Raw genomic sequence first — 25,659 nt, forward strand, 5'->3', positions numbered from 1 at the left:
CAATGTTATCGCCCACCTGCCATATTTACTTTGCAAATGAAGCTTTCTGGCTTGAACCGGCTTAAATCAGAGATCATTATTCACCACTGATCATCAGGCACTCTGTAACCTAGAACTCTGTGTGGAACTGAGGAGTTATAGAGACTATTATTAGATTAGATTATAACCCAATCTTGGTTCGGAAAGAAAATCCTGCAGCTGCGCTAGCACTCGATGTCTTTAACACTTTTTCATAGCTGTTTCGGGTTAGCCTCGTGAACCAGAATGTACTGCTGCTCAGGATGGTTGAACAAGGCTAGTTTAGGATAGACTATGGATAGATTCATTGGCATAGCACAATGTATCTTTGAATGGAAAAATCAATGTGGCTGTAACAGTCTCAGAAACATTTAACAGTTTGACTGCCCCCCCCTCCCCCCCCGCTCTTCTTTAATGTACTGTTTTGTGGCTTTCCCCCCTTTTAGGCCCTAGACTGCTTCACGGCCATGCTATCCCGACCAGAGAGTAGGCTACGCATGGCTGAGGTCATCGGGAGCAAGCTCAACATCTCCAAAGAGAAGGTAAGTGCAGCACCACTGGAAATGACGGGCCACTGCCCGACAAGGTGGGCCATTTGGGACTCAGACATTGTGACTGTTTGCTGTTGACTGTCGACGTGATGGTCGTGTGCCCCTCAGGCCGCACATTTCTGCCAGATGTACAAGCCTGGCATCTCTGGGACGGAGTTGGAGGCCTCGGTGGGCAGAGTGACCCTGGAACGGAAGCAGAATGAAGTGGTCCGCATCTGCAAGTAAGTCAGCAAACTGTGTGACCTAAAATAACATTTGGTGGCATCTGATGCATCGCAATTTGTTTAAGCCAGTGAAGTAGCCGGCCACATAAGGGTTAGTAGTCAGTTATTTGGCTGGCAGCTGGGGCTTATGGAACGGACTGGGTCAGGCTGCCAGCCCTGCCAGTATGTGCACGTAATCTCTCTGTTTTACACAATATAGTCACTGTGCCAGGCCAAACACTTACCCAACCTGGGGAACAGCCAAGTAGACTCCCCGCTGGTTGATGGAATAAACTTTTAATTGATCCCTACAGATGTCGGATCTTAACTTGATCACGCTTTTGTTGCCGGGAATTTTCCTGCTGCATCAGGGAATTCAAATGAGCCTATTGAGTCCCGGAAAAGGTGTCAGTGTGGGTTCGATTCCGGCCCACACCCTTCTGGCACAAATAACTAAATTCCCCTGATTTACTTGATTTATTTACACCTTTGAAATATGGACAGTCCAGGGATATTTTACCCCCTTATATTTTATCCTGCTAAGAAATTACCACGCCAGACACTTTTGGATAACATAAATAGGAAACAAATAAAATAATAACAATAGGCTACACCAACATTAGTTTCCATTCACGAAGTGTCGGGTAAATTGTCACAGTAGGAAATCTAGCACGTGTTGATGTTTTAACAGGCAATGGTTGCAATAGATCCCTTGTTATTTGATTATATTCCAATAGGTTACATTCTGTAGGCTACCCGTCAGCCCGGGGCTCTCCATCCCCATTCCTGTAGAGCTACCCTCCTGTTGGTTTTCAATCCAACCCCAGTTGTAACTAACTTCATTCAGTTGGAGCGAAAACCAACAGGACGGTAGCTCTCCAGGAACATGGTTGGAGAGCCCTGTGTTAGCCTATCCATTGTCACATATTGAAAGGTGTAAAAAAAAAAAAAAAAACGATGATAAGCTAGTTGATGAGCAGATTTTTTGATTGACAGATATAGTGGTACTGTAGAACGATAACATTTCCTCCAATGTGGATGCTCGTCCACGTTTCATAGTCTGTGTATCATTTGTCAATATAGTTTTGGTCTTAGGCGTGGGATTGAAAGCCTGTATTGTGTGAAAGCCTGTATTAATGTTTCGTAACGCTGTCAAGATGTTTATGCATTTGAGCCTACCGAAAGACGATTTTGTTGAGCTGAAGCATTTTTCTTTGTGTAAATTATTAGAATATTCGTTTTACTTCTTAAATTAATGCTATTTACATGTATGCCTAATGTATGCGGCACTATATCGCCCAGCGCTGGGCGCAAACTCATGAGGCTCGCAGTTGGAGTGCGCTGCTTAGACCACAATGCTACAGCAGGCACTAAGAATACTGATGGAACATAGGCGTGTCGTTTTTTTAAATGTATTTTGTTTTAAGCGTTCCCCAAACCATAGTTCCAACCTTAACCACTCGGAATGAATGCCTAAACTGTTAACCTTTTTGAGTTGTTTCTCTTTTAACCCTGTAACCACGCGGAATGAATGCGTAAAAAATAGACATTCAACCATGAGTCAAAGGGCAGTGGGCCGGGTTTCAAACCTACGCCGACTCTGGCATATGTGTGCCAGGGTCAGTGGCTGTAACCACTGGACCACACATGCACTGAGGAAACCGTTAATTTATTCTGCCTGTTGCTTGCCTTCGACATACAGTACCAGTCAAAAGTTTGGACCCACCTACTCATTCAAGGGTTTTTCTTTATTTGTACTATTTTCTACATTGTAGAATAATAGTGAAGACATCAAAGCTATGAAATAACACATGGAATCATGTCGTAACCAAATTCTAAATATTTCTTCAGATATTCAAATCCTCCCGCTGAAGGATTATTTTCCTCCTGCGACGAAAGGGGTCAAATTAAGATCCGACATCTTTAACGACACACTATGATAAACCAGCAAATATTCCAAGCCTCCGCATATGACTAAAAACATGTGGATTCTTCCTTTCCAAACCTATCAGATCTATTGTACCCGGCTCTAAAACTCGAAAAAAGCAAATGCACATTTGTTTTTGAAAGGCATGTGCTAAATAGAAATACAATCGGCAATTCACGCAATAAGATAGAATAGGCCTATTTGTTGATTTAATGTGTTATTTGGTCTTTTGACCTTGTTTTATGCATTTGCATGTTGAAAGCATAACCTAACCTATATATATATATATATATGTATATGTGTGCCTCCATGTCTACAGCGAGAAGCAAACATTTGCTGCCACGCGACCCTCTGCGGTGCTTTTGGAACAGCTAGCTGTGTGCGTTACCAAGGGGGAACCCATCCTCCTGGTTGGCGAGACGGGCACGGGCAAGACGTCCACTGTGCAGTACCTGGCTGGACTCACTGGTGAGACACACAACACTGCCAGGAAGCTCCTCTCACAGACAACATGGAACAATGGGAAGCCACTAACCACCACCTCTGTTCGCCTCCTGTCCTCGCTCCCTCTCTCCTCGCTCTCCAGGACACAGGTTACGGGTGGTGAATATGAACCAGCAGAGCGACACAGCTGACCTGCTAGGAGGGTAAGTGAATTACAATAGAAGACCTAGCTAGTCCTCTTCTTATATGACCTTTCACCCATACCAGCATATTCAGACTGGGGAAATGCCCGTGTTGGTACTGAGTGCGCATATTCTCTTCCCCGATCTGCAGGTATAAACCAGTGGACCACAAGCTGATCCTGCTTCCCCTGCGTGAGGCCTTCGAGGACGTGTTCTCCCAGACGTACTCCCGCAAGCAGAACCTGACCTTCCTGGGCCACGTGCAGACCTGCTTCAGGGGCAAGCGCTGGCCGGACCTGCTCAAGCTCATGGACCACGTCTGCAAGTCGGCCCTCGGCAAGTCGGAGCTGCAGGAGAAGAACAATGGTACTGTCACACACTTTTTAGGTGTTGTCTGTGTCCTAAGTGGCACCCTATTCCCTTGGGGATCTGGTCGAAAGTAGTGCACTGTTTAGAGAATAGGGAGCCATTTGGGGAACAACGACAGAAGTACCTTAAACCCCTGTCATCTTGAATAGCTTAGCCTTACTCTCACTGTGACAGCGATGTGAGTGTTGCCTCAGGCTATTCTCAGTGTGTGGTTTTGTGTGTCTCCTCCAGCTGCCTTGCTGCAGGACCAGTGGGAAGCCCTGGCCGTGAGGCTGGCTCAAACCCAGCAGCAGATCAGAGCCTGTGAGACCACACTGGTCTTTGCCTTTGTGGAGGTAATGGTTTACCTAAAGCCTCTCCTTTCTTATACACACACACGCTACACATCCCTGTTGCTCACCAACCTGTTATTATGATGCTAAACTCTGTGTGTGTGTGTCTGTGTCTATCTTTCCACAGGGGACTCTGGCCCAGGCGGTGAAGAAAGGAGAGTGGATCCTGCTGGATGAGATGAATCTGGCTGCAGCAGAGACCCTGGAGTGTCTGAGTGGCCTGCTGGAGGGCACCGCTGGCTCTCTGGTGCTGCTGGACCGCGGAGACACTGGTGAGGCTCCCACTGCGCTCCATAGCACGTTATAACACTATTATATTACATGTAATAAATGACATATTATTATTCTCATGATTTTGGTCAAAGTTATTAGTTGATCATGACCTTGGAAATCACTTTGATGCTGACAGAATAAAACTTTTTTTGCACAGAGCCCCTGGTTCGCCATCCAGACTTCCGTCTCTTTGCCTGCATGAACCCAGCGACTGACGTGGGGAAGAGGAACCTGCCCCTGGGCATCAGAAACAGGTGAGAACATGCGAGAACCAGGCCTGGTGTGGGGCTGAAATGTCTTTAACTTACCGACAAACCCATACTGATGGTGGTTTGACTTTGTAACCTTTGTCTTTTCCCAGGTTCACTGAGCTGTATGTGGAAGAGCTGGAGAATGAGGGAGACCTGCTCATCCTGGTGTCTGACTACCTGAAAGGATTGAACCCTAATAAAAAAGTCATCAACGGCATCATAAGGTCAGGGGTCAGAACACAGACTGTCGTAGCCATCACGTGGCTCGTGAAGTTCCCACAAAATCACGTCGAATGTCATATTGATTGGATTATTTTGTTGATGCAGCTTTTACCTGGCGGTGCGTAAGGAGGCTACCTCCAAGCTGGTGGATGGGACAGGACACCATCCCCACTACAGCCTGCGTACCCTCTGCAGGGCGCTGAAGTACGTGGCAGCCAACCCCTGCCACAGCGTCCAGCGCTCTCTCTACGAGGTAAGAGGCCAAAGGCTCTGTCACTGTTGATATCCTTAGTAACATCATTGATTTAGATGGGACCAGAGGTTCAGACGTCACCAGATTCTCCATTGGTGTCTTTCTCCAGGGCTTCTGTCTGAGTTTCCTCACCCAGCTGGACCGCAGCTCCCATCCCATGGTCCAGAAACTGGTGTGTCAACACATCATGGGGGGAAACATCAGGTGTCTGAAGCAGGTAAAACAGCAGTCCCGTACAATGACTAATTAGGTCAGAAGACATTTATGCATGACGATTTCTGAGTGTTTTGAACATTTTAAAAGGCAGAATCTGGGGTCATTTCAAATGCTTAATTAATCATGAGTTCATGAGTGAGCCGTGTCTCCTGATCTGTGTGTTTTCCCCCAGCCCATCCCGGAGCCCACTGGGCGGCCCTGCATCCAGATGGAAGGCTACTGGGTTTCCCAGGGGGAGATGGAGCCAGCCCTGGACCCCAGCTACATTCTTACCACCTCCGTCAAGCTCAACCTGCGTGACCTGGCCAGGGTGGTGTCCGCCGGGTAGGAAAACCGACCTGCTGCCGTCAATCAACCTAGTCAATAACCGTGGCGCCCAGAACCATTTATTTAGTTGGGCCAATGAAGTTTCTGCGTTGTGATGCGTTTACATGACACGTCAACGTTCTATGGCAGCCATGTTATTTCCGCATTAACATTACATGGGGGATATTTTTTTTTTAAGTCCTATAAAACTGATGGCACTGGAAGAGCCTAGTCATAGTAGCCACTATCTGACTGCTGTATTCAGGGTTGATTCTGTTTCTTTAAAGGGGAATTGTGTTGTCAACCTGAGCGTCACACGAGTTGTGTTAGCGAAATATTAGTTGCGTCATCACTCGCTGCTGCCATAGATACGACATGACTGGTTTTTCGCACGTTGTTGCGTGTTTCCATGCCCGCACCACACGGGTCAATCGTCCCCACTAAGTGCTTGATTGTTTCTCTGCCCTTCATTAATTCAGTCGTCTCTGGACACGTGGGCTTGCATCCCAAATGGCACCCTGTTCCCTACGTAGTGCGCTACTTCTGACAAAAACCATAGGCGCCATTTGGGACACAGCCATGGCCTCTACTCTCGAGGCCAAGGAAAATCAATCAACTCCTCTTCCAGGAATTGCACAGTGGAACACCACTACAAGCAGACGGTGCCAAACGCTAGTAGAAGTGTTGTGTTTATGTATTTCTGTTTGTTCTTCAGGAGCCACCCGGTCCTGATCCAAGGAGAGACATCGGTGGGAAAGACCAGCCTGATCAGGTGGATAGCGGCCGCCACGGGGAACCAGTGTGTGAGGATCAACAACCACGAGCACACAGACATCCAGGAGTACATGGGCTGCTACTCCTCTGACGGCAGGGGCAAGCTGGTCTTCAAAGAGGGTACGGCCTGTTCCATGCTGTGGCCCTGCAGTGTCTCACACAGCCTGTAGTAAACACTGTTCATGATCACAGTGTAATGTCTTGTGTGTGTCTCTCTCTGTGTGTGTCTCTCTGTGTATGCTTCCCCTATAGGCGTTCTGATTGACGCCATGAGAAAAGGCTACTGGATCATTTTAGATGAATTGAACTTGGCCCCTACAGACGTCCTGGAGGCCCTGAACAGACTGCTGGACGACAACAGGGAGCTGTTTGTCGCAGAGACACAGGAAGTGGTCAAAGCTCACCCCCGATTCATGCTGTTCGCTACCCAGAATCCTCCTGGTTTCTACGGAGGCAGAAAGGTACGCGTCACTCAGGCCATAGTGGGATATTAAGATTCAATTGGGATAGTGTAGTTTGGTTATTTCAAGCAAGCACACAGATTTTCTCACTGAGTACGATGTGATCTCTCCCTTAAGAGAGTCAAAGCGGGATAGTGTAGCAGTTTTAATTTCATCAACAAAAATAGTGACAAGAATATTTGTCAAACACACTTTTTTTTGTGGCAATTGACAAGACTATAACTGAGTAAATAGACCCAGAAAAAACTATAACTAAACAGAATAGATTTTTAATTTCAGTTGGCTAAAATGAGACGAGTCAAAATTGTCTCTAACTAAAATCGGACTACTAAGTAGACTGGACAATAGTTTTTAGAGAGATTGAGAGCTTTTCAGTGATAAGCACAATATTAATATTAGCAGCCCTGATGCGCAGCGCAGTTTTGTTCAGCAGTGAGAAGGACACGCCACACCTGGTACACACAGCCTACTGTACATCAGCTGGTGAGCTGCGGAGGAGCAAGCGAGGAGTGTGGGCAGACAGGCTCCGCCTCCGATTATACACATCGCCAGGCGACTGTCTTGCTTCCCCGTAGCTAACCAGTCACCACCAGCCTTCTAGTTAACTACCCTTTGCCGGGTTAAGAAACACAAGCTGCTTTACAAAATTCAAAACAATAGCAGCATTGAGTTTAATAGTAAAACAACAGTGTAGCTATGTTTTTCTCTCCCTTGAGTATATAAAAGTAGGCGGTCTTTGAATTTGTAGTCTCGCTCAACCCTCCTACTTTCCCCACTGAATTTCATAGCCAGGTTATGCTGCCAAATCTCCCTCTTTTCCTCAGAGAAAACATCTTGATTCTACCCCTTAGGCTAATTCTAGCCCGTAGGCTAACCCAAGACGCGTTCAGCAGGACCCCACGTTTTGGAATGTTCAGATAGAAATATGCTTTCTGACATGTTGAATACGGAACAACTTTGGCTCTATTCATGGGATTTCTATCTGCAACGTTTGAGAATATTTTGCAAAGAACGTGGCCCTGGTAACATTACCGGTAGCCTACATAAAAACATTTAGTGGCACAAAAATAAAGGTAAAGGGATAGTAAGCAATTTATCGACTAAATCCCTCTAGCCACTTCACTATATCTGACTGGGTAAATCACTTTCTCGAGCACTGGGACTTGGACTTCAGAGATAGGGACTCGTGACTCGACCGACCATTGGTGACTCGGACTCGATTACAGGGGACACTCTTGCTCTCACTCTCTTCTGTGTGTCCCTGTTTGTTTTGTATGCAATGTGCAGTATCTCAGCTGAATTCGGAATATATAATTCTTATATATGTTAGTCATATTTCTGCTTTTGGGAAGAGAATAGGATGTTATGCAGTTGGACAAGGACAAGGCTATGTATGTTTGTGCACATGGAATAACTAGACTAAATCATTATTGAAAGACATGATATTTTAGTCAGAATGACGTAAGACTGGACTAAATCTACAACAAAAAAGAGTGTCAAACACAAACGCTGCAGCGTAGTTTGACAGGCCGAGTCTCATTGATTGCAATGTAATCTTACCCCCCGTCAGGTGCTGTCCAGGGCCTTCAGGAATCGTTTTGTGGAGCTTCACTTTGACGAGTTGCCCAGTGACGAGCTAGAGACCATCCTCCAGCAGAGATGTAGTCTTCCTCCATCCTACTGCTCCAAGCTGGTCAAGGTCATGCAGGATCTCCAGGTGAGTGTCACATATTTGACCTCCCTTTCACATGCTAACTCATTGCTTTTGGCATTAAGGTAAAGCTGTTGTGTGTGTGTGTGTAGTCTCTTCGCAGGGGATCCACAGTGTTTGCTGGGAAACATGGCTTCATCACCCTGAGAGATCTGTTCCGCTGGGCCGACCGCTATCGGCTGGAGGAGCAGACAGACGCCTCCCGCGATTGGCTGCAGCATTTAGCTGATGATGGCAAGGCCCAATCGAATCACACCCCTATCTTATGCAAAATGCACATTTTCGTTTTTTGTCTCTTGCTTTGTCTGTGCTCTTTTTTACATTTTTTTCAATTTGATTGTGTCGATGACACATCCACTTCATATAATGTAATCAAACCCTGTCTCTTTCTCGCTCTCTCTCTATCAGGGTTCATGCTGCTGGCTGGGCGAGTGAGGAAGCCAGAGGAGGCCGCTACCATCCAGTCTATCCTGGAGAAACACTTCAAGAGGACGGTGAACCCTGACAACCTGTTCTCAGAGGAGCAGCTCACCACACAGTTTAGTGAGTAGAGCAGAGCCTGGTTCACACAGACAACAATTGAACCACAACCCAACTGAGTGCATGACCCTGTTCGTTCACAGCCAATTCATATTGGAGGAGAGTGTCAACGACACAGGAAAGCATTCAACTAAAACTATAATGTCAAAAGTGCAGAATGTGGTATGGAGAATGTTCAATATAAAGGCGGTGTCCTGTGAGTGCATGTAAGAGGAACCACAGATTACCCGCGGTTGTACGCACTCAATATGTACTTCAGATGTTGAGAACACGAGGTGTATATATCACTGTTCTCCATTATTTGGGGACAATAGTGTGTGAACATGAATATTGAGTGTGAAGTGGATGGAATGTGTGTCACGTGGCGTTGTCCATCTCAACTGGAATGACACCACCTCCCTTTGCGTAACGTACCCGAATGATTTCAATCAAGTTTAGTAGGCCACTTTTATTGGTCAGTGTGTCCGAAGAATTAATCTGGGTTATTGTGATTGGCAGGTCCGTCCGTGGACAGCATCGCGGGAGTGCCTGAGGAGTTCCGTCACGTGGTGTGGACGCGGGGGATGAGGAGACTGGCCGTGCTGGTGGGACGGGCCCTGCGTTTCGGGGAGTCCGTTCTATTGGTGGGGGACACTGGGTACGATTCATACGGAGTCCCTGATTGTCCATTTTTAATTAGAAATATAATTTCCAAAGCAAGCATGGTGAAGTGAATGGCTCAGTAGTACCTACAGAACGACAAGTCTCTGTGTCTACTTATCCGGAAGCCACTACGTTAAAGTATTAGCCTCCAGAATGACAGGTCAGTTTGAACGTAAGTTCTCCCCCCTCCCCAGGTGCGGTAAGACCACCATCTGCCAGCTCTTTGCTGCGCTGGCCGGACAGAAGTTCTTCTCCCTCAACTGTCACCTGCACATGGAGACGTCTGACTTCCTGGGCGGCCTGCGTCCTGTCAGACACACTGGGACACAGCAGGTAGATGGACACCACACTGATATTGGGCACAATCTAAATGAACTATGAACGTATAAGGCTGAATGAAGCCGTCATAAACTCTTCATAAGGCATTTTTAACTTATTCATTGAGGTAAAAAATCAATTAAATAAAGTGATGCTGTATTGGTATAGATAATGCAGTCACAAATGATAATGCAACAGATAATGCGGTCCCACTGACCCCCTCCTGTCGTTGTGTGTTGGTACAGGCGGACGCTGAGGACGGCAGGTTATTTGAGTGGCACGACGGGCCCCTTGTCCTGGCCATGAGAGAGGGAGGGGTGTTCCTCATGGACGAGATCTCCCTGGCTGACGACTCTGTGTTGGAGAGACTCAACAGGTACACACCCTGACTATGTTCCAATATCGGCACTAATAGAATCCTTCCCCAATACATGACTTCATTCTAAATGGAATGCTAGTGTGGATATGGGAATAGAGCCGCTTCCTCACAAGAATTAGCGTATAGCACTTCATTAGATAGCATTGACCTCTAAGCTCTGACCCTGCTCTCTGATTGGCTCAGTGTCCTAGAGACGGAGAAGTCTCTGGTGCTGGCAGAGAAAGGAAGTGGCGATGACGACGACGTGGAGGTGATTACAGCAGGGCAGAACTTCCGCCTGGTAGCCACAATGAACCCTGGGGGAGACTTCGGGAAGAAGGAGGTGAACAGTCTATATTCTTTTCCAACTCTGCTCCTAAAGGACCACAAGCACGTTTGTTTGTTAGGTTGATGATCAGTCCAACTTGTTAACATTTCTGTGTGTGTGTGTGTGTGTGTGTGTGTGTGTGTGTGTGTGTGTGTGTGTGTGTGTGTGTGTGTGTGTGTGTGTGTGTGTGTGTGTGTGTGTGTGTGTGTGTGTGTGTGTGTGTGTGTGTGTGTGTGTGTGTGTGTGTGTGTGTGTGTGTGTGTGTGTGTGTGTGTGTGTGTGTGTGTGTGTGTGTGTGTGTGTGTGTGTGTGTGTGTGTCCAGCTCTCACCTGCACTGAGGAACAGGTTCACAGAGATCTGGTGCCCCCAGAGTAACAGCCGCAGTGACCTGGTGCAGATCATCCAGCACAACCTGAGGACTGGCCTCTCATTGGACGATAGCGACCAACAAGGTACTCCTCTCCTCCGCACACCACAGACGTAATACAGCTATTCATCTAGGACTAGCATTTGATAGGCTAGAATAGTCTGACCGCATATTTTATATAATCTTCTCCAGTTTTGGTTGTGATTTGCTTCAAATGTGTTGCACCCTCTGTGTTATTTAGCACCAGTACTTTCAATATCCGTTTTACTTCCTTTTTGTGGCCATCTCTCACCATGACCCTTTGACCCCCAACCCAGGAGGACACATCGCCGAGCTCATGCTGGACTTCATCGACTGGCTGACCAACCAGGACTTTGGGCGGCGCTGCGTGGTCAGCGTCAGGGACATCCTGTCCTGGGTCAACTTCCTCAACCTGGTGTGTGAGCGAGACGCCGACGGCTTCATGACCATGGGGGACGAGGGAGAGGAGGAGGCCGAGTGGGATCTCCGGCTGGACACAGTCACCGCCTTCATCCACGCAGCGTGCCTGGTCTACGTGGACGGCATCGGCTCAGGTCAGACACCGGGACGCAGACTGTTGTTGATGTGTGGAATTACAACAGCAAATTATCCGGTGCCAGATTTTGTTTTGCTTATGTCATGCTAGAATACACAGCATGTGGAAGACGCTGGCTGCTATTGTGAGAGGCTTAGTAACTACTAGAATTGTTTAATCTCACGCGTCCCTCCTATGATGTCACAGGGACCACGTCGTCTGCTGCGGAGAACGCCCTGGTGGCGCGCAGGGCCTGTCTGAGCTTCCTGCGTACCAAACTGGGTGGGATCACCAAGCTGGACCAGGAGATGCTAGACGCGCTGAGGGTCTACGACACCAGCCTGTCCAGGGAGCCCCATTGGGGGGACGACTTCTTTGGCATCGACCCCTTCTACATCCCCTCAGGTGGGGACACTTTGACCCTAGACGAGAGCATGGGCCATTGGTCAAAAGTAGTACACTATATAGGGTGCCATAGGAAGCAAGACTGGAGCGTGTGGTTTAATGGATCTGTTTTTGTAAAACATCCTTCAGTTTCTGTGTGTCGTTGAATGTGTTTACCTTTTTCATTGATTTTGTTTCCTTTTTCCATCCGCTTTTCGTCCTTTTATTCTGATCAGGCCCGGAGAGGGAAAGCAGGAGCCTGACTGACTATGCCATAGCCGCAGGCACCACAGCGGTCAACGCCCAGAGGCTCCTACGGGCCCTGAAGCTGCAGAGACCTGTGCTGCTGGAGGGCTCCCCTGGAGTGGGCAAGACCAGCCTGGTGGCCGCCCTGGCAAAGGCTTCTGGGAACCACCTGGTCAGGATCAACCTCTCTGAGCAGACTGTAAGATGCTGTTCACTAACTTTCACTGGGGCTCTTGTGTTAATATAGAAGGCTTTACTATGATTATGCCAATTTCAAATGCTACATAAAGTTTCTGGATTCATATTTTGTATATGTGTATACCATATAGTATTATTATGTCATTTCTGAACTTTCAACTTCTGGTACATGTTGTCATATCGTTGTACTGGTATAAATTCATGAGATTGTGAAATTAAATGAGCAAGAAATGAACAACACAGTAATGGACAAGTGGAAGCACTTTTAACCTATGTACGATGTCATATCCTTTCCTGACAGGATGTGACAGACCTGTTTGGGACCGACCTGCCTGTGGAGGGAGGAAAAGGGGGAGAGTTTGCATGGCGGGATGGCCCTCTCCTGGCTGGACTGAAGGCTGGACACTGGATTGTCCTGGATGAGGTGGGGGCTCTCACAGTTTTTTGTATTAACTCCCCAGCAAATAGACATTTGTATAAACTTACTTGAATTTGTGTTGTTTTAGGTGATATAAATGAAACGTTTCGGAGAAGAATGCGATTTTATGACACGTCTATTTTTCTGTGTAGTTAAACTTGGCATCACAGTCGGTCCTGGAGGGGTTAAACGCCTGCTTTGACCACCGTGCTGAGATCTACATCCCAGAGCTGGGCATGAGCTTCCAGGTACAACACGAGAAGACCAAGCTCTTTGGCTGCCAGAACCCCTTCACCCAAGGAGGGGGGCGCAAGGGCCTGCCCAAATCCTTCCTCAACAGATTCACTCAGGTAAGTGATAAAGAGCCAGTGTTTTAGATATATTATGTAATGATACGTTGAATAAATATTATGGTTGATTTGAAAATATTTTTGTCATTTGGGGGGGAAATAAACTGACATTTCACCTATTTTCTCAGGTGTTTGTGGATCAACTGACCAGTGAGGACATGGAATTCATTGGAGACTCCATCTTCCCGAACATTGACAATCAGATCATCTCTAAAATGGTGCAGTTCAACAACCGGGTAGGTAGAGCAGTCCTGTTATACTGACTCCCCCCTTCAGCCCTTTTCAACTCTTTCGTTTTTTCTGGCTCTCTGTGACCGTTGGGGAGGTGACATGTGTCCATATTTGACCTCACAGCCAAGGACAATGCCCGCCAGCCTGTAGAGCTGCGGCCGATGTTCCTCACATTTAGTGCCATTAGTGCATGGCAAAGTGACCAAAAAACACGTTGTCCTTGTCAAATGGGTCACTATAGTCCCTCTGATTTATATTGAGGACTTGTTTGATAGAGAATCAATTCTGTTTTTGTCTTTTCCACCTGTAATGTCATGAAGTAACTGAGCCCCCCCCCCCCCATTTCTTTGTTGGCCACCATATTTCTCCTAGTCCGTTTTTGCTGTCTTAAACACCATTATGTCCAGCCACTCATATTCCTTAACTCTGTTCCCCTAAAAAAACGCTTATTTTCTCACAGCTGGTCCATGAGGTGTCTGTGGAGAGGAAGTGGGGTCAGAGAGGAGGCCCCTGGGAGTTCAACCTGCGTGACATGTTCCGCTGGTGTCAGCTGATGCAGGCCGACCAATCGCCAGGGTTCTTCAACCCGGGTCAGCATGTGGGGTTGGTGTACGCTGATAGGATGAGGACCGAGGCAGACAAAGCCCAGGTATGTAGACTACAACTCCTGTACATATGTAGCACCTTTACTCAGTGGGGTTGTGTTCAAACTTCCTTTTTTATCTCTTGACGTGTTTTTGTCTTCAGGTGCTGTCTGTGTTCAGGAAGGTGTTTGGTGAGGACTTTGAGCCCTACACCGGATCAAGACAATTCCACATCACTCCACTCAATCTGCAGGTCAGTCATGTTGCGAACTCCATCCAATTTTCGGTTGAAAGATATTATTATTATTATTATTGGAAGATATTATCAAGAAATGTTTTGATTGTACTGATAAAATGGTGTCATTCAGAGCCAATTATCGAGAAAGTGAATTGACCCTCTTCTCTGTTCCTCCTTGTCCTCCTCTCTCCCTCTCATCCAGGTGGGCTTCTCTGTGCTCCAGCGTAGCGGAGGTGCCCCTGTGGCCCTGGACCCTCCTCTGTCCATCACCCACCAGGCGCTGCGGCCCCTGGAGTCCCTGATGAAGTGTGTGGAGATGGGCTGGATGGCGGTGCTGGTGGGCCCCACGGCCAGCGGGAAGACCAGCCTGGTGCGCCTCCTGGCCCTGCTCACCGGACACCGCCTCCGCGTCATGGCCATGAACAGCGCCATGGACACCACCGAGCTGCTGGGAGGGTTCGAGCAGGTAACCAATCACAGATAGACTTTTGAGAGGATCCGTTTGAGCAAGGCGATGAGCAGAGTAGTTATGTGATCAAGACCCCTAATGAGTAGTAATTCAGAATGCACGGGGATTTGTAGATCAGTGATTCTGTGCAGTCCGACTGCAATTTAGTCAAACACGCACACTATAAATGCTTCTTTGTACGGGTAAGTTCTTTGTAGCGTTTGTGAGCTCGTAGTATTGAGTGTTGAGTTATAGTGCTGGTTGAGTTGGGATTGCAGCACGGGTCGGGTGGGCTCCCGTTTTCCTTTCCAGAGTACCGAGTTGGGTCCGTTCTCTTTCCAGGTGGACATCGTGCGGCCCTGGCAGCAGGTGCTGGAGAACGTGGACTACATCGTCGCCATGGTGACGCGGCGGGGTCTGATGTCGCTGGACGGAGCGGGGGTGCAGGACACCGAGTTCCTGTTGAAGACCTGGAGCCTGTTCTACCGCCGGCTGAAGGAGGAGGGGCTGGAGAGGACCGGGGGGGCGGTGACCTCGGAGGCGCTCAACAAACTGGAGGTCATCATCCTCCTGCTGCAGAAGCTCAACACCAAACTCAAGGTGTTCACGGGTACGGTATATTTGACACTTTATTTTGATTGAAGAACACAAACGGGCAGGAAGGTACAAGTGCATCTTCCTTGAGGTCATGTCAGGGCCAGGCAGCTCCCTCTGGAACAGAAGATCACGAGAGTCATGATGACAGTGTATGAGTAGTTGATTAATGAAATGTTTGAAGCAAGTAGTAAAGAAGGGCAACACTGGGTCGTTGTACACTGGGTCGTTAGGAATACCTAGGATAGGATAAAGTAATCCTTCTAACCCCCCCCCCCCCCCTTAAAAGAGTTAGATGCACTATTGTAAAGTGGTTGTTCCACTGGATATCATAAGGTGAATGCACCAATTTGTAAGTCGCTCTGGATAAGAGCGTCTGCTAAATGACTTAAATGTAAATGTCGTTGTACACTGGGTCGTTGTACACAGGGGCTGTGGGGAAACTAACCATAGCATTTTGCTCACGGCACGTATCGTTGCTCGAGGAAAATATCTACCCGTCTACATGTGATAAACTCTGGGTGAGTAGTGTAAACTCTATGTTCTGTGTCCCCACCCTCTCTCTCCAGACATGTCCAAGCTGCAGATGGACTTCACCCTGCTGAAGGAGCGTCTGGCCCAGCTGCAGGACGGCTGGAGTAACGGAGGCTTTGAGTGGCTGGACGGCATGCTGGTGCAGGCCCTGCAGGCTGGGGATTGGCTGCTCATGGACAACGTCAACTTCTGCAGGTGAGAAATGGCCTGCATCTGAAATGATCACATTGAAGGAGAAGATACCGTTATATTTACAGGTAGTTCCTGAACCCCTTGGTTTGTGTTAACCCTTGGTCTGATGCAGGATGCCACCAGAGTGTGTTGCAGATGGTAGAGATGTGGTAAATGGCTGTTGTGTTTCTGTTTGTGTTAAGTCCCTCTGTGTTGGACCGTCTGAATGCCTTGCTGGAGCCCGGCGGCTGTCTGACCATCAACGAGCGCGGGGTCATCGACGGAACCACCCCCTCCATCACCCCACACCCCAACTTCAGGTACAATACAAAAGGTTACACACACACACACACACTCTGTTTGAATAGTCCAGTCTCATCACGTCTCCCCATCTGCTTTAGGTTGTTCCTGACCATGGACCCAATCCATGGAGCGATCTCCAGAGCCATGAGGAACCGAGGTGTGGAGATCTACATCCCAGGGGAACACGAGGGGGTCTGCTGGGACACGCTGGACCTGAAGACTGTACTCCACACCGCCGGGGTGACCGGAGACTGTGTGTGTGACCTGCTGATCGAGATACACACCGACATCAAAGCTACCATCTGGGGTAAGCCCTGGGCACTGAGCGAAACCTCTCCAAAAGATGGAGGATATCAGTTAGATATCAGCTGGGGTTGGCACGTTGCTTGTTTCTTCCAAATCAAAGGTATCCATAGAAGGAGTCATCTGATATGAATCTCTCTGTCCACCCAGACTCCCCTGCGTCATGCGTCTCCTCCCTGCTCCACGCTGCAGCCCTCCTGTCCTGCCAGCTGCAGAGAGGGGTGGACCTGCCCAGTGCCCTACAGCACGCCTGTGGGGAGGCCTACTCCCTCTGCCAACGCACCAACGCCAGCCAACAGGTACCAACCAACACCACCATGTCTATTATAGACCACCGTTTGAAACTCTCACCGCTACCCTCAGCCAATCAGCCTCTCCCTGTTACTCTGTGATGTAGGATACCCCGGCGACCAGTCTAGATTTATGTAGTGACATCCCACTGTCCAATACGACTTCTATTCTCATATATTTATATTCTATCTTCTTTATAAGCTTGACATGTTTTGTCCCCTGCTCTGTTTTGTTCCAGCAAGCCCAGGAGGTGATTGAGCGTCGCCTGTCCATCCTGGACACAGAGGACTGGGGCAGCGGGCTGCTGTGTGCCGGGGTGTGGCCCGACGGCTTCCCCTCCGCCCTGCTTTCCACGGAGGACTCCTGCTTCTCCTCGGTCCTCCGCGACGGACAGGTCCTCTCCTTCTGCCTCAACACGCTCAGCATGCAGGGCAAGAGGTGAGACTCGTAGGTCACAGGTCGGGCCAGGAGTTTTTACTGATCATATGACAAGGCCTGGAAAAACAGATTAGAACTAGGACCCAGAGTTTTACCGGGTCTTATTGTAGCTATAATGCTACCGTTTGGATTGACGTGTGTCTGTGCGTGTGTCACCAGGAGCCGTCCGCTGAGCCTGTGTGACCTCCAGAGGGCGCTTCAGAGCGGGACAGCGCTGCACGAGGGTCTGGTGTTCTCCGGCGGCGTGGTGGACCTGGTGGAGGACGGTGACGCCCTACGCCTGCTACCCACCGCCGTCAGGCTGCTCATCGAAAGGGCCTCGCACTCCGACTGGATGCTCCGCACCGCCTGGCTCTCCAGCCTAGCCAAGAGCTACAAGCACGCCCCTGGTAGGGAGATCCACTCACTGCCCTTATTCCTATGTTTTTTTAAATCCTTTTTGGAGCTTTGTTGCTACCTACCAGGGGTGTGCGTTTGGTGTATGTTACTGTTTGTGTCAAGGGGACTACTCTGAGATCCGTTTGTTGTTTCAGAGGTGGCACTGGTGCAGCTGGAGGCAGGGAACAGAGCTCTGAAGGCCTTGTTCAGCAGCAAGCTGACTGTGAAGGGGAAGTGCCTCACTGAGCTGCTGCAGCCACACAGCACAGGTAGGCTAAACTAACTCAATTAGATTTCCGAACACCCTCCAAGCTCTTTTGCACAGATCTTACATACCATATCTCCCATCAAAACAATCCCTTTTCACAAATTGCACAATTGACGTTAATGGGCATGTCTGTTCTTGTTAGATGACTACAGGATTCTGGTGGACATGCGTTGGAACAAGCAGTACCTGGACATTCTGGCCAACACGTGCAACTTTGAGGACGAGGAGAGGTACATGGAGTTCATGGAGGCTCTCAACGCAGTGGCCAACAGGTATGTGTCCGGCTGTGTCCCATATTGGACCCTATTCCCTATATAGTGCACAGCTTTCTTTGACCAGGGCATATTGGGCTCTGGTCAAAACTAGTGCCTCTTATATATAGGGAGCCATTTGGCATTTCAACCTCCGTCCGGTAGTCTGGATGTTTAGGGGCTGGGTTTACATCGGTGGCTGAGTAACCTGGGTGTGATGTGCGTCTTAACAGGATCATACTGTTGACGGACAGAGAGGAGAGGGCCGCGGTGGGAAGCTGTGCTATCAAGACATCAGCACACAACAGCGCGTTGAGGCTGGCCACTGCTTTCTCCAAAGGTACAGTACACCATGTTGAACAAAACCCAGGGGAAGTCCTCGGTCAAGTATATAGTAATTGGGGGGGGGACTGTGGAAATATGAATGTTTTAATATTGATGGTGTTTTGTTTCGACCGTTAAAGGGACGGTGGACATTGGTCGTCTGCCTCACCCAGTGCTGATGCACCTGCGCTCCTTCTTTGACCTGTGGGACGCCTTCACACTGCAGGCCGTGCAGACTGGACAACCCTACATATCTGACCACCTCATGTTCGAGGTTCGTCGTAATACCGTCCAAGTCATTGCAGTTGCATTTTAGTTTCTCTCATTCAGCAACCGTCGTCAACCTTGGCTTAACCTTGGTGTGTGTGTGTGTGTCCACCACGGAATAAAATAGAATGATGGTAATTAACAGGATCTATGTTGTCCACAGATCCTGCAGCTGCTGCAGTGGAGAGACCGGTTCTGGCAGGTGTGTAACTCGCTGCCTGCCGACTCCCAGGGAGTGTCGGTCCTCTCGCTACACTGGCAGTGGGTCCAGAAACACCTCATCCTCCGGCTGCCACAGCTGCTACTGGGAGATGGCACCCATGAGTGAGTGACGCCTTCCTTTTTTTTACCCAGGAGTCAGTATTCGAATCCTCCGACGGACTTTCTGGACATTAGAATCAAACACCTTGACTTGACAGTAAAAGTTGTCGCGTCACCTAATTCCCTACATTGTCCACTACTTTTGACCGGAGTCAGCGTACTAATATAGGCAATTTGGGAGGCAGACTTTGTGTTTTCTGGCTGCAATGTAATGACTGACAACAACCCTGTGCTGCCCTGCTGTTCCAGTGGTCAGCAGGAGCTCCAGACGGTGTCGGCTGCCATCCAGACCGTCCTGTCCACTTCTGTTACCGTGGCCACCGCCCTGAAGGGGATCCAGAAGACGCTGGGGAAACCCCTTCCATTCAAGGTACAGAGGAAGGGAGAGAGCATTCAATCCACTATGACAAACACCTTTACACTGCCCTAACTGTTATTGTCACTCAAGTGATATATGATTTATTGTAAAAGTTAAAACATTGCATAACGGTATTTGTCAGACACCTTCATCGGGTAGAGTTCATGGAGATCGTCCATGTTATATGAAGCTGTCTCCCTCTCCATCTCCCATAGCTGGAGTCTGTGGCTGAGTGTGCTTCCCAGCTGAGGGTCCTGAGCAGGGCCCTGGACGTGGGCGACCTGAGGCTGGACAACACAGCCTCCCTGTGGAGACAGGAGCTGGTCCGCCTGCAGGGAGCCGCCCTGGGCCTGGACACCAAGGAAAGACTGCTAGAAGCCTGGGGCCTGGTCCTGCTAGCCAACAACCAGCTAGAGCCCCAGAACTCCGGTAACCTGGTGCTGCAGTGAAGTGTCTATGTGTCGATCTTTCAGTGTTTGCATCTGTCTTAACTATTCATTATTCCATTCTATCCTGACCCCAGGTGTCCTAGAGAGGCTGGTGTCGTGCGTCCAGCAGCAGCAGGATCACATGACCTCGTGCGGCCTTCTGGAGGTACGCCCCTCCATGCATGACGAGGGGGACCAGGGGGACAGCGCCCCTCCCTGTAGAGAGGTGCTCCAGCAGCTCAGCCGCAGGGCCCAGCTCTGGCCTCTCATGGAGGAGCTGGCCGTACTCAACCAGCTCCGGCTCAGCACCGACCTGCTGCAGCTGGCTCTCACACAGGGGTAAGAGAACGGCCAAACCGGGTCAATGGAGGAAGTACATTCATGACGGATGGAGGATTATCTCGCTTGACTGAGTCAGATTTTGAATCATGCCTGAAAGTATCTAGCGTTTCAAATGTATCACCTTTGGCATATTAGAAACCTGACACGAAAGCAGCAATAATGCCATCAAAAATAAGTTTGTTGTGTCATGTTGTTGTACCGATAACTAACTAGTGTTGACTTTTGCCCACAGGGACAGGGAGTCAGAGGACAGCCTGCGTCGTGAGGTCTCCCAACACCTGCGCTTCTGTCTCCAGTCCACCCCCATGAACGTCAGCCAGCTCCAGCCCCTCTGGTTCCTCCTCAGCAGTGACCGGGTCAGTGGTTCATCCAGTTTACACAGTATAATTGATTGATCGTGTTGTTGTATTGTCCTTCAAGAGGACATCCCTGTACCTGTGCCTCAAAACAGAACAGAAGATGTGGTTTTGTGTCATGTGTTGTTGACTGTGGTGCCTGCCTGCATTTCCCCTCCCAGCCTGTGGAGGAGCTGCAGTTTGTGTGGTGTGATCTGCTGTCGGAGGCCCTGTCGGCCCTGTGGAGCAGCAGTGTGACCGCTGACCCCGAGCGCTGGCTGAAGTGGGACCCCCTGTGTCCCGAGGGCCAGATGATATCATCCAAGTCACCTCTGGGACCTGGAAAAATGGTAGCTAATGTAACATCTATGATATTAGAGAGGCTCATAGCTTGCCAAAACAATCTCAATGTGTGTTGATGTCAATGATGTTGATTTGTGCATTAGGATTTGGACCCATTTACATCACTGAATTTAATTCCATTTCCTGCCATTCTGATTCCAATATGTTACTTCTTAACCTTGTCCCCAGGCTCAGTTGCTACCACATACAGAGCCGGCTGGTGGACGAGATTTAGTTAATTATTGAATTGAATTTGAGTATTCCATAACAGACGCGTTCACTCACTCTCCTTGCGTCACCTCTAGGGTCCTGACATGCTGAGCAAAGCAGTGTGGTCCAGTTGCATGTTAGGGGTTCTTAGCAGCAGCGAGACAGGGGGACGTTGGGACCCCACGGGGAGGTCCCTCCTGTCCTCGTCCCGGGTCACCCTGGGGGAGTGGAGGGAGAGGACCGAGCAGCTCCAAGACGTTACCGCCGTGCTGTGGGACAACATGGCTGTTCCGGCCCTGGCCGAGTTCAGGTACACGCACTGGAGAAGACACATGCACCTCAGGCTTATAGAGAGGAATCACCACAAACGACATATAGAACGCTGACACTGTCAATAGGAAAAGTCCTAACCCTACCTATATCAACAATCTATGGTTTTGGTGTATATCTATTAATATCCATTTGACTCGGCTAGATTATCTCTGTCTCACCCTCTCTGTTGGTTCTCTCAGGAGTACTGACCTGCGGCTGCAGGGCGTGGTGCTGCGCAGGCAGCTACAGTCCCTGTCAGAGCTGCTCCCCCCGGGGCTGCAGGAGGGCTACACCGAGACCTGCGAGAGCCTGGTGGACGACCAGGACCCTCTGGTAGCTGCCCAGGAGGTCCAGACCGCCCTCAGGGACTTCCTGCCCTCCAACCTGCTCCCCGAAGGCCTGCTGGACGCCCTCCTCACCTGCCTGCAGCAGTTTGTCCAGAACAGGGTCCAGGGCTCCATCCGCGTCCAGGGCTTCAGCCAGCTGGTCCGCTCCGGGGTCTTCTGGGTCAACATGGGCCTGCTGCAGATTAAGACCTGGACCCCACAGACCATCTTCGACCCGGCCGTGAAGAGGGCCTACAAGCTGGACTACGCCCAGGAGGAGGTGGGCCACTGTCAATGCAGCAGTCTCTTAACCCTTTCAACCTTGTACAGTAGTAGAGTGTAGTAATGACGGGAGATATTAAGTCTCTGGTCTTTTTTAACATTGAAGTTGAGTGTCATTCTCTTACCCTATATGTGACGTCGACAGTGACCCTTCCTTTTCTTTCCCAGCTGGCTTTGCTGCAGGAGGAGTGGCGAGGACGCAGTCTGTCCTCTCAGCTGCTGACGGGAGTTGAGCTGGAGGAGAGCAGCATCACCGACGGCTTCCAGCATCCTCGCATCAGGTGAACAACCGTCCACAGTATCAGAACTCAACGTGTCCACAGACACCATGGCAATATATTATGCATTTGGCCACTGATAGTTCTGGTTTTTGCCAGATGGGGTCTTTTTAAACGTCATTGTCTCTGTGTCCGCAGGTACCTGTGGATCCGTATGCAGCAGGTGAAGGAGCAGATAGCAGAGCTCTCCAGGAAGCAGGCCTGCAGGCCCAACGAGCCCCAGTACGGCAAGCTGTTCCAGGAGCTGCAGCACTACCTCTGCAGCATCGGCCAGCCGGCCACTGTGGAAGACCTGCTCTCCCACCTGCTGAAAGCCCTCCAGGGGAGCGGCCCCAAATTCAGGTCGGGGACTCAGGGCCTGCTGAAGGAGGAGGCTGTGTGGCAGGCCTCGCAGCACCGCTTCGCCCAGAGGCTGGTGGAGGAGTACCCGCTGTACCCTGACGTGGTGGGGCCACTGAGGACCGCCATCCTCCAGCTCCGGCACGGCATGAGGCTGGTGGCATCCCAGGTGGACTCCTCCCTAACCCCCATTCCTGGCCTGCCCAAGCTGGTGTCCTGCCTACTGGCCTTCCCTTCCATCTCCCCCAGCCTGCCCTCTTACCTGGCCAGGGCAGACTACCTGTGCTCCAGGGGCTGCATGGATGTTCTGAGGGGCCTAGGGAAGCTCTTGCCCCAGCCGGACCCGGATCACGTGGTCCCAGAGCCAGGGACGTTACTCCTGAACGCTCTGCTGTACCTGCAGTGTCACGCCCTCTCCACAGGCCAGCTTAGCCAGGACACACTCAAACTCTTCAGACACATCTGTCAGGTGGGCGTCACACGTTTTGATTGGATAACATTGGATGTTGACTTTTTGATTGGCATTTGTTGATTTTATTGATTGATAGTCAGGTGGACCAACCAGTGTTCATGTTGTTTGTCATGCGATATGTCCAGGCTCTGGTGAACGAGTGGGACGAGCAGGAGAGACGTGCGCGGGAGAGAGAGCAGCTCGAGGCCAGTCTGTACCGTCACCGCAGCAGACTCCACGGAACGGGCCTGAGCGAGGACGAGCAAGAGGAGAGGGACTTCAGACGCTGCTTCCCCCAGTTTAACAAGGTACAGTCACTTCAGGGCTAGCCAATGGATCCAATGTAATCTCTCTTTAGTTTGTTACATTTCACTATCACCTAGTCAACTTTTGCAACCGTAAACAACCTGCCTCCTCTAACTCTCTCTCACTTTCTCTTCTGTCTCTCTCACTTTCTCTCTCGCTCTCACTTTCTCTCTCACTTTCTCTCCTCTCTCTCTCTCACTTTCTCTTATCTGTCTCTTTCACTTTCTCTCTCGCTCTCACTTTCTCTCATCTCTCACATCTCTCACTTTCTCTTCTCTCTCTCACTTTCTCTTATCTCTCTCTCTCTCTCTCTCTCTCTCTCTCCTCAGGACTTTTCTGACATCACTGCCCAGCCCAGTCTGGAAGGACCGGCAGACAGGGGAGAGCCAGAGGAGGAGGAAGTGATAGAAGATCCCAGCGAAGCTGGCTGCCTGTCTCCAGCCTGTATGAACACTGTGGTACAGGTCCATCAACGCCTCTGTCTGGGCTACACCCAATCACTTTGGTACCAGGCCAGTGCTCCAGCCAATCACAGCGGAGATCACATCCGAGCTCTGGTCTCCTCCTATCAGACCACAGCCCCTGTGATTTCACGCTTCTACCATCTCATGGGTGGGTAGTACACTTAGTCATGCCATGTCTGTATTTATATCTACACAAAATCTGAAATTGAGAGGTGTCGGGACTTTTAAGCCCTGCCTACAGGTATTTTATCCTATGATTTAACTGAATCCTGCTTTTCTCTTTAGAATATTTCCATTAACTCTACTGTTTGCTGTGTTAAGACATTACGACTTTGTCTAAAACGGTATTTCCCCCATGTGGCCCTCAGACTCTGAGATGGACCAGCAGATGACAGGCACCCAGCTGCTCCTCAGCGCCCTGCTCCAGAACACTGTCCAGGGGACCCCGGGGCCCGAGGGCCTGACCCTCCAGCCAGACGGGCCCTATGACTTCTACCAGCAGCCCAACATGAGCGAGGCCCGCATGTGTCTGCCTGTACTGGAACAGCTGGCCCTGGCCGTCAGACAGAGGCTGGAGGATTGGCCCGAGCACCCCGCCCTAGTGCAGGTAAGAGCCATGAGTGACCCAACCTATGGGCTTATAAGTGTCTCGTAGCTCATATCCCCTAGTGAGGGTTCGCTGATCTTAGTAGTTGAATGCTATTTTAAATGAATATTACTTATTACTTAATTCCCGTGCGGAACATACGGCTTTCACAAGAGAGAAATTTAACATAAGTGTTGGATTCGAATATTTTGAACAGTGAGATATTAAAGACACGATAGATCAGACGCATAGTATATAAAGGCCTGAGATCTGTAGAAAGACCGAGTGGCTGTGGAATGTGCTGGGTGGACGGAGATCAAAAGATTGCTATACGGGAAGCAGATGAACATCTGTGGATTCGGCGAAGGAGGGGTTGAGGTCAGGAGGTCAGGTCAGATCCCCTGAAGGGAGTAATAAAGGTTTTACTACCCTCTTCCTGTTTAACCATAAGATGTAAGGATTGGAGAGAAGGAGGAGTGTCTTAAGTGGGATATATATATATATATATATATACCTGTGATGGTGAGAAATGTCTGGTTGTCTGAATTACAGCTGTCACGACCCTTTTGGGAAGAATTCAACTTGGTTAAGCTTCTCTAGTGTCCGTGAGTTATTTACTCTGATAAAATAAGAACCTAACGGAAGGCTAATGCATCCTGCCACCAGCGTAAGTAAGCATTCAGGAGTTTAGTGTTGCTGAGCTTGTGTCTGTCTCTCTGTTCCAGTTGACGGTGGTGATGGAGAGGATCATGGGCTTCGGTCTGGCCAGCCCACTGGCCAAGTTCCTCAACGGCCTGGAGATCCTGCTCAGCAAAGCCCAGGTGCGTCCTGCTGTTATGCTCCCGCTCTTAGCCTGGTCCAAGATACAGTATGTTTGTGCTGTCGTGACCATAGAAGTTGGCGAGAACCGTACAAACAGACCTGTGACCAGGCTATCCAGCGGCGGCAGGTAGCCTAGCAGTTAAGAGCGCCGGGCCAGTAACGGAAAGGTCGCTGGTTTGAATCCCCGAGCCGACTGGGCTCCATACCCACTCCCCAGATGTCTCCCTATAGCCCTGAGCCCTAGTCATAAGTAGTGCCTTATAAAGGCAATAGGGTGCCATTTGGGACATATCTTCCTATAATGGCCCTATAACCCTGTTCTAACTTCAGCCCCT

The 25,659-nt window shown here is 49.6% G+C and overlaps 1 protein-coding gene across 2 annotated transcripts in view; it reads left to right on the forward strand.

The window, feature by feature from the left end:
• Nucleotides 1-25,659, forward strand: part of LOC139582240 (midasin-like) — a 43,533-nt gene that overhangs the window by 4,496 nt on the left and 13,378 nt on the right. For both annotated transcript variants that reach the window (XM_071412219.1, XM_071412220.1), the window contains exons 12-67: nucleotides 465-560; nucleotides 678-790; nucleotides 3,019-3,167; nucleotides 3,286-3,346; nucleotides 3,477-3,691; nucleotides 3,926-4,029; nucleotides 4,154-4,298; nucleotides 4,457-4,553; nucleotides 4,661-4,774; nucleotides 4,878-5,025; nucleotides 5,135-5,242; nucleotides 5,414-5,565; nucleotides 6,263-6,441; nucleotides 6,574-6,782; nucleotides 8,353-8,499; nucleotides 8,586-8,727; nucleotides 8,902-9,036; nucleotides 9,532-9,670; nucleotides 9,870-10,008; nucleotides 10,239-10,369; nucleotides 10,556-10,694; nucleotides 11,003-11,132; nucleotides 11,365-11,622; nucleotides 11,811-12,008; nucleotides 12,224-12,432; nucleotides 12,733-12,855; nucleotides 13,002-13,199; nucleotides 13,328-13,435; nucleotides 13,891-14,079; nucleotides 14,178-14,267; nucleotides 14,455-14,718; nucleotides 15,043-15,310; nucleotides 15,864-16,023; nucleotides 16,203-16,319; nucleotides 16,401-16,609; nucleotides 16,756-16,904; nucleotides 17,135-17,334; nucleotides 17,494-17,723; nucleotides 17,868-17,981; nucleotides 18,123-18,252; nucleotides 18,465-18,571; nucleotides 18,696-18,829; nucleotides 18,986-19,146; nucleotides 19,393-19,513; nucleotides 19,717-19,930; nucleotides 20,025-20,268; nucleotides 20,504-20,627; nucleotides 20,789-20,956; nucleotides 21,254-21,468; nucleotides 21,671-22,076; nucleotides 22,247-22,359; nucleotides 22,495-23,164; nucleotides 23,293-23,454; nucleotides 23,782-24,064; nucleotides 24,285-24,523; nucleotides 25,228-25,323. In XM_071412219.1, the coding sequence (XP_071268320.1) occupies nucleotides 465-560; nucleotides 678-790; nucleotides 3,019-3,167; nucleotides 3,286-3,346; nucleotides 3,477-3,691; nucleotides 3,926-4,029; nucleotides 4,154-4,298; nucleotides 4,457-4,553; nucleotides 4,661-4,774; nucleotides 4,878-5,025; nucleotides 5,135-5,242; nucleotides 5,414-5,565; nucleotides 6,263-6,441; nucleotides 6,574-6,782; nucleotides 8,353-8,499; nucleotides 8,586-8,727; nucleotides 8,902-9,036; nucleotides 9,532-9,670; nucleotides 9,870-10,008; nucleotides 10,239-10,369; nucleotides 10,556-10,694; nucleotides 11,003-11,132; nucleotides 11,365-11,622; nucleotides 11,811-12,008; nucleotides 12,224-12,432; nucleotides 12,733-12,855; nucleotides 13,002-13,199; nucleotides 13,328-13,435; nucleotides 13,891-14,079; nucleotides 14,178-14,267; nucleotides 14,455-14,718; nucleotides 15,043-15,310; nucleotides 15,864-16,023; nucleotides 16,203-16,319; nucleotides 16,401-16,609; nucleotides 16,756-16,904; nucleotides 17,135-17,334; nucleotides 17,494-17,723; nucleotides 17,868-17,981; nucleotides 18,123-18,252; nucleotides 18,465-18,571; nucleotides 18,696-18,829; nucleotides 18,986-19,146; nucleotides 19,393-19,513; nucleotides 19,717-19,930; nucleotides 20,025-20,268; nucleotides 20,504-20,627; nucleotides 20,789-20,956; nucleotides 21,254-21,468; nucleotides 21,671-22,076; nucleotides 22,247-22,359; nucleotides 22,495-23,164; nucleotides 23,293-23,454; nucleotides 23,782-24,064; nucleotides 24,285-24,523; nucleotides 25,228-25,323 (9,663 nt within the window). The remainder of the gene's footprint in view (nucleotides 1-464; nucleotides 561-677; nucleotides 791-3,018; nucleotides 3,168-3,285; nucleotides 3,347-3,476; nucleotides 3,692-3,925; nucleotides 4,030-4,153; nucleotides 4,299-4,456; nucleotides 4,554-4,660; nucleotides 4,775-4,877; nucleotides 5,026-5,134; nucleotides 5,243-5,413; nucleotides 5,566-6,262; nucleotides 6,442-6,573; nucleotides 6,783-8,352; nucleotides 8,500-8,585; nucleotides 8,728-8,901; nucleotides 9,037-9,531; nucleotides 9,671-9,869; nucleotides 10,009-10,238; nucleotides 10,370-10,555; nucleotides 10,695-11,002; nucleotides 11,133-11,364; nucleotides 11,623-11,810; nucleotides 12,009-12,223; nucleotides 12,433-12,732; nucleotides 12,856-13,001; nucleotides 13,200-13,327; nucleotides 13,436-13,890; nucleotides 14,080-14,177; nucleotides 14,268-14,454; nucleotides 14,719-15,042; nucleotides 15,311-15,863; nucleotides 16,024-16,202; nucleotides 16,320-16,400; nucleotides 16,610-16,755; nucleotides 16,905-17,134; nucleotides 17,335-17,493; nucleotides 17,724-17,867; nucleotides 17,982-18,122; nucleotides 18,253-18,464; nucleotides 18,572-18,695; nucleotides 18,830-18,985; nucleotides 19,147-19,392; nucleotides 19,514-19,716; nucleotides 19,931-20,024; nucleotides 20,269-20,503; nucleotides 20,628-20,788; nucleotides 20,957-21,253; nucleotides 21,469-21,670; nucleotides 22,077-22,246; nucleotides 22,360-22,494; nucleotides 23,165-23,292; nucleotides 23,455-23,781; nucleotides 24,065-24,284; nucleotides 24,524-25,227; nucleotides 25,324-25,659) is intronic.

Source organism: Salvelinus alpinus, chromosome 8, assembly GCF_045679555.1.
Source record: "Salvelinus alpinus chromosome 8, SLU_Salpinus.1, whole genome shotgun sequence".
NCBI lineage: Eukaryota > Metazoa > Chordata > Actinopteri > Salmoniformes > Salmonidae > Salvelinus > Salvelinus alpinus.